Source organism: Periophthalmus magnuspinnatus, chromosome 23, assembly GCF_009829125.3.
Source record: "Periophthalmus magnuspinnatus isolate fPerMag1 chromosome 23, fPerMag1.2.pri, whole genome shotgun sequence".
NCBI lineage: Eukaryota > Metazoa > Chordata > Actinopteri > Gobiiformes > Gobiidae > Periophthalmus > Periophthalmus magnuspinnatus.
In genome coordinates, this window is record NC_047148.1 from 7,177,589 (window position 1) to 7,186,817 (window position 9,229).

General features: G+C 38.6%; 1 protein-coding gene across 2 annotated transcripts; it reads left to right on the forward strand.

Moving 5' to 3' along the window:
- Positions 1 to 313: 313 nt before the first annotated feature.
- LOC117391888 (angiopoietin-related protein 5-like) lies at positions 314 to 4,391 on the forward strand. Of its 2 annotated transcripts, none has more exons than XM_033989824.2 (7): positions 314 to 382; positions 456 to 530; positions 1,490 to 1,508; positions 1,617 to 1,708; positions 2,807 to 2,924; positions 3,384 to 3,569; positions 4,017 to 4,391. In XM_033989824.2, the coding sequence occupies exons 2-7, from the start codon at positions 462 to 464 to the stop codon at positions 4,316 to 4,318; spliced, it is 786 nt and encodes a 261-aa protein (XP_033845715.1). In that variant the 5' UTR covers positions 314 to 382; positions 456 to 461; the 3' UTR covers positions 4,319 to 4,391. The 2 variants fall into 2 exon arrangements, with proteins under 2 accessions (XP_033845715.1, XP_055087876.1); XM_055231901.1 differs by having other exon boundaries at positions 1,493 to 1,508.
- The last annotated feature ends 4,838 nt before the right edge of the window (positions 4,392 to 9,229 follow it).

Consider the following 9,229-nt stretch of genomic DNA (forward strand, 5'->3'; position numbering starts at 1 on the left):
TGAATCAGAATCAGAAGAATCAGAATCAGAATCACTTTTATTGATCCCTGAAGGGAAATTCTCTTAGTTAACAGATGCCACAACCACAGGATAGAATTTAAGAATATAAATAAAAAGTCATTTAAATAAGAATAAAATAAAAATAAAGAATAAAAATAAAAGAGCGATAAGGCCAAAATACATGGGAACTCTGCTAGTAAATACTGCTGTCAGCATATTTGTCCTAGGCTTACCACACCTCTTTCTCCATAAGGAGGAAGAGGTGTGGTAATATTACTGTGTATAAATACAGCTCATGCTCTCAAAGGTTAGTTAACCTCCCTTACTGGATGACTGAGGGATTCCACTGACGTTTCAAAGGTTACAACGATAACTGGGGAGTGTAAGTACATCTCTCACACGTTTGTCGGTATATATTTCGAAATTGTTTCAGTTTTTTGGAGTTTTGTCTTTAGTTCAAAATGAGGTGCAACGTTGGATATTGTGGACTCATTTTGGTCATTCTCTTCAGCTACAGTGTACAAGCTAAGGTGCGTACAGCTAATATTAATCTATTATTATTTTAAAAAAGAGAAATTCCTGTCTAAAATGAACATACAGATAAACACATTTGTATAACTTGATTTTAAAAGGGCTATTTTAATAAACTATTATTTTATCAATATTATTGATATAATCAGGATTAGATCTTTCAGTTGATAGCCATTAAAGGGGCGCTATGTAACTTTACAGATGAAGGGTCTGACAACTGCTGAACTCCATGGGGGTGTTATATCTTAACCTGGCTTATGGCATTACTCTTAACTGGTATTACACTATCTCCATCTCCATGGAGACATTCAGGCGATGCCACTAGGAAAACGTATAGGCCCCCCACATGAGAAGTTACATAGCCCACCTTTAAAATGCCCCATAAACTAGGCTAGGTATTAACTTATCCAAAATCTCAATACACAGTAACGAGAAAATAGATTTTGGATCAAGTGTTTCTCCAGCAGTGGTACACATACTCAGGCTGCCTCTGGAGATACAGTGCAGTTTAATATTTTTATTGTACTTTTTGGGTTCATCATTATTTAAATGGTTTTGTCTCTCAATCTGGTTTAGTCAAATTTTAGACCATGTTTAGTCATAATTTAGTCCTGATAAAGTCCTGTTTTAGATCTGGCAGTGCTTGGAAATACTATCTCAGGTGGAACTTATTCTATAAATTTGAGAGCAAATGCCATAAACTATACAGATGCATTAAAAATATAGAAAGTGAAATCCCTGTGTTCTTAATATTGTAGTAGTAGTATTAGTAGTAGGAGACAAAGCAGTATAAGTAGTATTAATACTAGCCGTAGACTTTGCCTGTCCATTACTGTATGAGATCGGATGAGTATTTTTTAAGATTACAAATGCAGCTCTGAATGACACAGTGTAACAGACCTGTCTGAACCAGCACTTTCATTTTAACTAATCTCTGTGTTTTATTTTTCCTTTTAAGAAGCAACATGTCTCTCAAGGTAAATTATGTTCACACTGGTTTTCTTCATATACATCGGCCTGATGAGTTATTATTTTGAACATGTTCCCCAGATTGAAATGATCTGACATTTCCATGTGTTTCTCAGGAACTGACTGTAGTGATGTAAAGAACAAAAATCCTCAGGCATCCAGTGGAGTTTACTGGATCCAGCCTAAAGGAGTCAGAGCGCCATTTGAGGTAATATTGTTTTAATGACATAACTTAGACAGTTTTGTTTGTATAGTTAAGAAAAAAAATGTGTAAAAATGTTACATTGCCCCAATACCAAGCCTTTTTACTTTAATCCATGTGTGTCAAACTCAAGGCCCGGGGGCCAAATGCGGCCCGCCACATCATTTTATGTGGCCCGTGAGAAGGTAAATTAAAAGGCATGACTGTAATTTTAAAATAAATCTATGCTGCTTTAATGTGTGCATTAACCATAAGCTAATTAGATTTTCCCAACAAATGTAAAATGAGAAATATTTGCAAATAATGATCCCAAAATGTTTAGGAAGAGGAAAATTGTAGGAAATTAAGGCAGTTTCAAGAAAGGTGAAGGTGAATACAAGTTTTTCAGGTTTTTCAAGGAGAAAAACCTGTATGTTTTTTGTGTTATGAGGCGGGGTCGGTTGTGAAAGAACAATCTAAGTCGATCTTTGACTCCAAACACAGAGCCAAGTATGCAGACGTTTGCCTTCAAGAAAATCAACAAATTGTACCATAATTAAAAGGCTGTTTTTGAAGCAGTGCTGAAGGTCTGTGAGCTGTTGAGCCCCGATACACACTTTTTAAAATGTCTGTGTAAATGTGTATCCCTGATAAACTGACATGTAATATTTGCAACTTGAATAAGTAATAAATACAGAAAGAGTCATTTAACAAGTTGAAAAGTAGTTACATTTATTTTACATGACATTTGGTTACATTTAGTGACATTTACACTGCCTCACAGTTACATCTGGCCCTCGATGGCGGCCATGTTGCTGATGTGGCCCTTGGTGAAAATGAGTTTGACACCCCTGCTTTAATCAGAGGTCTCCAGTCCAGTTTCCACTCTGACCCAGTAGTTTTTGAGGGTTATCAACATAAGTGAATGTGTTCTCTGCATTTGACTGTCATGGAGTACAGCTCTTTCTCCATATTATAAGCCTATTGTGTTTAAATTGGTAAAGGCCACAACAATTTGAATAAATAAAATAGAGACAATTAAACTCGATGTCCTTTTTAACTCAACAACTACTATTATCAAAACTAAACTACATTCTGCACTTGCTCTCTACTTGTCCGTTGTAGATTTACTGTGAGATGCAGTCTGATGGCGGCTGGACAGTTTTCCAAAGACGCAGCGGGCCCCAAGTGAAGTTCAACAGAGGCTGGCTGGCCTATAAGAATGGCTTTGGGAGCCTCACACGTACGTACCAACCACATACATGTATCAGTAATGAGTATAGGACAGTATATTTGGGGTCTGTGTGTCAACATATGTATTAGTGGGTTTCCCAGTCTATGTTTCAAATGGAATTAAGAACATGGTGTGCACTTACTGCTTTTGTTAAAAACAACAAAAGTCACTCTTCAAGATATTTATGAAACCCAGAGATCATTTATACTTTGGCATACATAATTCTGTAAAGCACTGAATTTAATTTGAATTAATTTGTGTATGAATTGTGCAATAAAAATAAACTTGTCTTGCCTTGCCAGTAAAATAATTTCATTATTGCAAATGATCATATGGTTTTTTTGTTGATCTGTGGGACACAGATAGGCCAAGTTTATGAAATTGAAAATCTAAATCTACATACTGTTCCTTTAAATACTGAAAAAAATAAAAATAAAATTATTATTGTAACTTGATGCTTATTTGCAGAGGACCATTGGCTCGGACTCAGCAAGGTATTTGCTTTGACCAAGGCCAAGACCAGGAACTGGATTTTGAGAGTGGATCTCTGGGACCATGAAGGAAATACTGCGTTTGCAGAGTACAGTCACTTTAAACTGGGAAATGAGAAGTCAGGCTTCAAACTGCATGTCAAGACGTACAAAGGGACTGCAGGTACAGATGGCTACTTTACTCTAGTCAGAAGAACTGTAATAAAAGTATAACACATGTGCTTTGGCGTCATCTAGTGGTAAAATGGCAAATTACATCTACCAACTTCTAATCTAAAACTCTCTAAACCGTTTTAAATGATTAATTTAACCAGCAAAATTATTATTATTTAATCTGCAAAGTGGTTAAATTTAGATGTAGAGCAGTTTATATTTTTGCCAGAAAACAGACACAAGTATATGTAGCCTCCACTCTACGGTAAAAAAAACCTGCATATAGAGAACACATACCAGTTTTTCTAAGTTGGAGCAGCAGAACAACTGATTAATGATTGGCTGCAGGTGCTGGGATTTAGGTAGTGAGGATTCAGAGAGGGTCCTTTTAGGCTTTAATTACCTGGATTTGCATTGAAACTAAAAGCTATATTTGATTTGAACATTTTTTCTTTAGGTGATGCCATTCGTGGAGTATACGCAGGAATCGACCAGAACGGTTTTGGCTTCAGCACCATAGACAGGGATAATGATGGATGCCACCCTTGTATTTTTGGGGACATAGCCGAGGAGGAGTGTGCCGCTTCAGAGGGAGGTGGCTGGTGGTTCAGTCGCTGTGGGTCGGCCAGTCTCCATGGTGACTATCACCCAATGGGAGAACACATTGGTTGGGCATCAGGTCTGCACTGGGACAGCTGGAAAGGCAGGGCTCCATACTCTCTGAAGGCAACCAGGATGATGGTCAAACCAATGGTGTAGACACGATTCTTTCAGATATAATTCAGCATCATGTTGTTTTGTTGTGTGCAAGTTTAAAAATATTTCTCTTAAACTACTTTGATCATTTCTACTAAACAGCATTGTGAATTTTAAAACCTCTGAAAAAATTATCCAATAAATGTTTCATGTGAGGAGACTACCAGAGGGGAACAGAGAGCAGAATTGTTGTAAATGATGGACAAAACATTTCACTGCTGAATAAAGTTGATGAGAATTATGTATACAGATTTTCAAAAAGACAAAAAAAACAACAACAAAAAAACACCAAAACATTTTGCATTTAATTGTTCAGTAAGATTACAAAAAGCTTGTATGTAGAAATATTAGTTATTAATAATAACACAGATATTGACTGGATCTGATCTGTAGCTGTAGAAAATCTGATTATGTTATTCTTTTTCTCTCAACACAGTTTTCATTTCCAAGATGATCTGCCATTGGTGTAAAAAAAAAAAAAAAAAAAAAAAGCACATCTGAAGTAAATGAGCCCAGTTAAAAGTTAAAACAGAGACATAAACTACAAAGTTCAAGGGAAATTTTACTGTCCCAACTTAAATGGCATGATTTTAAAAAGTAACATTAATGTGTCATGCTCTTCAGTGAGTCCTACCAACATAGTGAGTGTGATTTTATACACAGACGAATTGCATGTGAAGTTTTTTGAACTTTTGAGGTATTTCAAAGACACTTTATTGTTGCTAATAGTACCAAGGAGAATGTTTGCATATAATTATTTAAGATAAGGTATATTTTACAAATACATTTACTTTCATGCAGAAAACGTAACATATCATTTATCTTGCAATCTAATCATGACAATTCCAGCAGGTAGCATAATCATTGTACTGAAATAATAACAATATTGACACACCCATGTCACTGATGGCACACCTGTGTCACTAATACAGTGTTGGGAAGAATACTTTATATGATATGATATATATATATGTATATGTATATATATATATATATATATATATATATATATATATATATATATATATATATATATATATATATATATATATATATATATATATATATATATATATATATATATGGTAGTCTCATGTCCTGCCGGTACTCGCCAGCTGCCTCAGGAGTCTCACAAGCCAACAAGGCTCGCTAGGACTCCTTTTTCAGCCTGATGGCATCCCTTACTTCAGGTGTCCACCACCGGGCTTGGGGGTTGCCGCCGCGACAAGCACCACAGACCTTACAACTACAACTACAAGCAGTCGCATCGGCAATAGAGGGAGAGAACATGGCCCATTCGGAATCCATGTCCCCAGCCTCCCCCAGGATGTGAGAGAATCTCTCCCAGACGCATGAGTTGAAGGTCCCCTGACAGAGGGCTCCGCCAGATGTTCCCAACAGACCCTCATGATACGTTTGGGTCTGCGAGGTCTGTCTGGCTTCCTCCCCCGCCAACGGAACTCACCAGGTGGCGATCAGTCAACAGCTCTGCCTCTCTCTTCCCCCAAGTGTCCAAGACAGTCCGGGTGACATAACTGGCCTTGCCCTTTCATTCAACATAAAGGGCTTCTGAACCGCTCTTAGTCTGACCTGTTCCCTAAGACCTGTTTGCCATGAGTGACCCTATCAGGCCTCCGACAGCATAGCTCCCAGGATTATTCGGGTGCTCAAACCCCTCCACCATGTTAAGATGGTGGTTCAAGGAGCAGATGATTAGAACCTTGTATGCTAATCCTACTGCACTTCTGTTAACAGCTAATGTGTGTTCATCCAGGTTTTCTGTGTCTCGTCCTTCGTGCCAGGGCCACTCCCTATATGCACTCTTACTTTGGCTGTGTCTCAATTCGCCAAATGCACCCTTCAAGGGTCCTTACGAAGTACTCTTCAAAAGTGTAGTTTCAAGGTTCCGGTCGAGAATCTACCCTCCTCAGTGTAGCCGCCATCTTGCTGAAGTGGGACAGGCCTACACCACGGACCGCACTTCCACCGCTGTCTTTGAGCGTACGATACGTACATTACGTACGTTATTTTTAATGATTTATTATTTAATAGAAAAAAGTCAAGATGTCGTCGTCACAGCCGTTTCTTTCTGTTTAGATTGAATATCAATAGGCAAATATAACGTTCGAGGTGATTTTTTTACTCAATTGTAGCTACTTCATAACTTAAACACAATATACCTTGTGAAAACGTAATAACAGAGACAGAGGTAACAATATCATTTTGACATTCATAGTCTATAAACCAGAGACACTGATTAGTTGTACATATAGTGGGATATTGCAGTTTAATGGTTCGGTATTTTGGCCAGTGGCTACACCACTTTAATAACAGTAGAGGGCGCTGTTTCCCTTCTATGCCGTGCCAGTTCTTTCCATCTGATTATTATAAGGTATTTTCTAGCAGTGCAGCGCTACATCAAGCTAGTGTCTTGATTTACTAACACTAAGGTAAATGACACGTGCCCACGAGGGGGTGCAGACCTATGGAATGTACCGGAACACATGAAGATTTTGTGCACGTCTCAGGACTCTCTTCTGTCCTTTCCTCAGAGTCCGTTGCTTCATTGTTCACATTACCTGTGTGCAACTCATTAAACTCTTCTGACTTTACGTTTCAGTCTCTTTGTCTTTGACGCTTACAATAGAAACGAAGATTCTTACATTATTCTTATTGCAGTAATAATTTTTAATGATAATAATGTCTCTTATTGTCTAGCAATAACTGCACATTCCTTTATTCCATGTAACTCCTTTTTAATCATCAAACACACTACAGATCTTTATTCAGATTTAACAGTTTCATGTCGCACTGTTGTAGATGAGGTAAACCAGTACGAACATTTGAACGTATATTGCGCAACGGACTCCATTTTCTTCTCTTTTTTGCGTAGCCGCGGTGCATGGCGGGATATAGAAGTGCGTGAAGTGTGCACGGATGCAGGCTTCAGTTACGTCCGATCTCCATGGAAACGGTGCAAAGGGAAGGGCAGGTTTGTCGGGTGCATTCAGTAGGGTGTGTTGAAATGGAACAGCCCTTGTCGTGCCGGAAATCACGTCACTGCCCTTCGAACCGCCCTTTAGATGGTGATTCTAAGGCCAGGTGGGCGAATTGAGACACAGCCTTTGTCTATCTTTGGAACCCACTGCGCAACTAGTAAGGCAAACTAAGAAAAATGGCATCTATTACAATAAATGTTACGCACAATCATATCTCTCTGTATGCAGATGACATTTTAATCCACACTAGCCCATCAGAATTAATACCTTATCTCCTTAACATATTTGACATGTTTGGAAATATTTCGGGCTACAGGGTGAATTGGGCTGAATCTGCTTTGATGCCTCTGGGATCAACAATATTAAATAGACACTTTCATAGTATACCAATTGTACCAAGTATAAAATGTTTAGGGGTCCTCATTTATTTCTCTCTTAATTTCCTGTTTGAAAATAACTAAAAAATCTGTTGCTTGCCATAAATGGAAATCTTAAAAGGTGGGTCTCTCTCCGTACTACCTTTAACATTACCACAAGGTTTAAGAAATTACACTCTCTTATAAGCTTATTTCTATGGAATAAAAAAAAGCCTAGAGTCAGGGCTTCAACCCTATAAAGACTAAAATCTTCCGGAGGAATGGCCCTTCCTAACTTTGAATGGTACTTATAGTGCTTTGCATTAAGATCACTCACTGTATGGGTTAAATTTGGGAAATATGCAGCATGGATACCAATTGAAGTGCAATTAAACCTTACACTATGTCTACACTATTACATGCTAAATTGCCATACAAAACTCTTAAAAGCCATTGTGGATCCATTGTTACAGATCTTACAAAGCTAACAATTTTCTGGGTAAGTGTTGGGAAGAATACTTGTATTTGGATACATAATACCTGCATTTACAGGGAGTATTTTGCGTGTGTCATGATCCGCAGTGTCCACTCCTGGTTTTCCTCCCTGCGTGCTCCTTCCCTCCCTCACCTGCCAGATCTGGGCTGGGCTCCTGGCTCCTCCCGCGCGCACCTGCAGCCCATCAGTGCAATCAACATGCCTGCTGGGCATAAAAGGAGCTGGGAGAGGAGACTCAGTGTGGGATCATTGTTGTGTTCACTTCATCCCTGTCGTGTCTCTGCATTCCTGTCGGCCCTGTATTCCTGTCTGTTCCTGTGTTCCATGTTCCGGCCCTGGATGTCTCCTGCCTGCTCTGCCCTACGCCCGTCTGGTCTGCCTGTCTTCCTGTCATCCCTTCATGTGGTCTGTTCCTGTGTCCCGTGTACCTGCTCACCTCCGGATCACCCACTGGTTGTACCTTGTCCTTATTCTTGCAATAAATCCTGTAAATATTCCCCGAGTCTGCATCCTTTGGTCCGCTACACTCACCCGTTACGACAGCGTGTGCATATTCATTTTCATCAAGTACTGTATTCTAGATTCTTAGAATGCCTTTAGAATACCTTTTTGAGTTTCATTATTAAGCTGTTTAAATATCACTTATCCTACTTCTCGAAAAAGCTGTTTTCTATTCTCCTTTACCAATTCTCTAATACTGCTGCTCATGATCAAATACATGATCAAATATGATTATGTATTCCTTTGATTTGATTTCCTTTGTAGGAAGGTAACTGTATTCTCAACACCATAAAATGAAAGTAACGGTACCAGAATACAGCTATTGAAAATTGGTATTTTGAATACATATTTTCACTACATGCATTTAGTTACTTCCCAATACTGGCAAGGCAAATTTACAGCACCATTTGTAAACAAAGTAATTCAAAGAGCTCTACAGAATAAGAAAGACAAACATTGGCAAAGTAGAGGCCTGTCTCACATCTCAGGAAGACTGTTCCAGATTTTAGCTGCATAATTCCCGATGTTTAGTCCTGACTCTGGGCACCAACAGGAGACCAGT

What these genes read in the sequence shown, in the direction of transcription:
- LOC117391888 (XM_033989824.2), top strand. Translation starts at nt 462, where the DNA reads ATGAGGTGCAACGTTGGATATTGTGGACTCATTTTGGTCATTCTCTTC. An exon ending in GAGTCAGAGCGCCATTTGAG is followed by an intron (nt 1,709 to 2,806) that starts GTAATATTGTTT and finishes TGTCCGTTGTAG; the next exon opens with ATTTACTGTGAGATGCAGTC. An exon ending in TGGCTTTGGGAGCCTCACAC is followed by an intron (nt 2,925 to 3,383) that starts GTACGTACCAAC and finishes GCTTATTTGCAG; the next exon opens with AGGACCATTGGCTCGGACTC.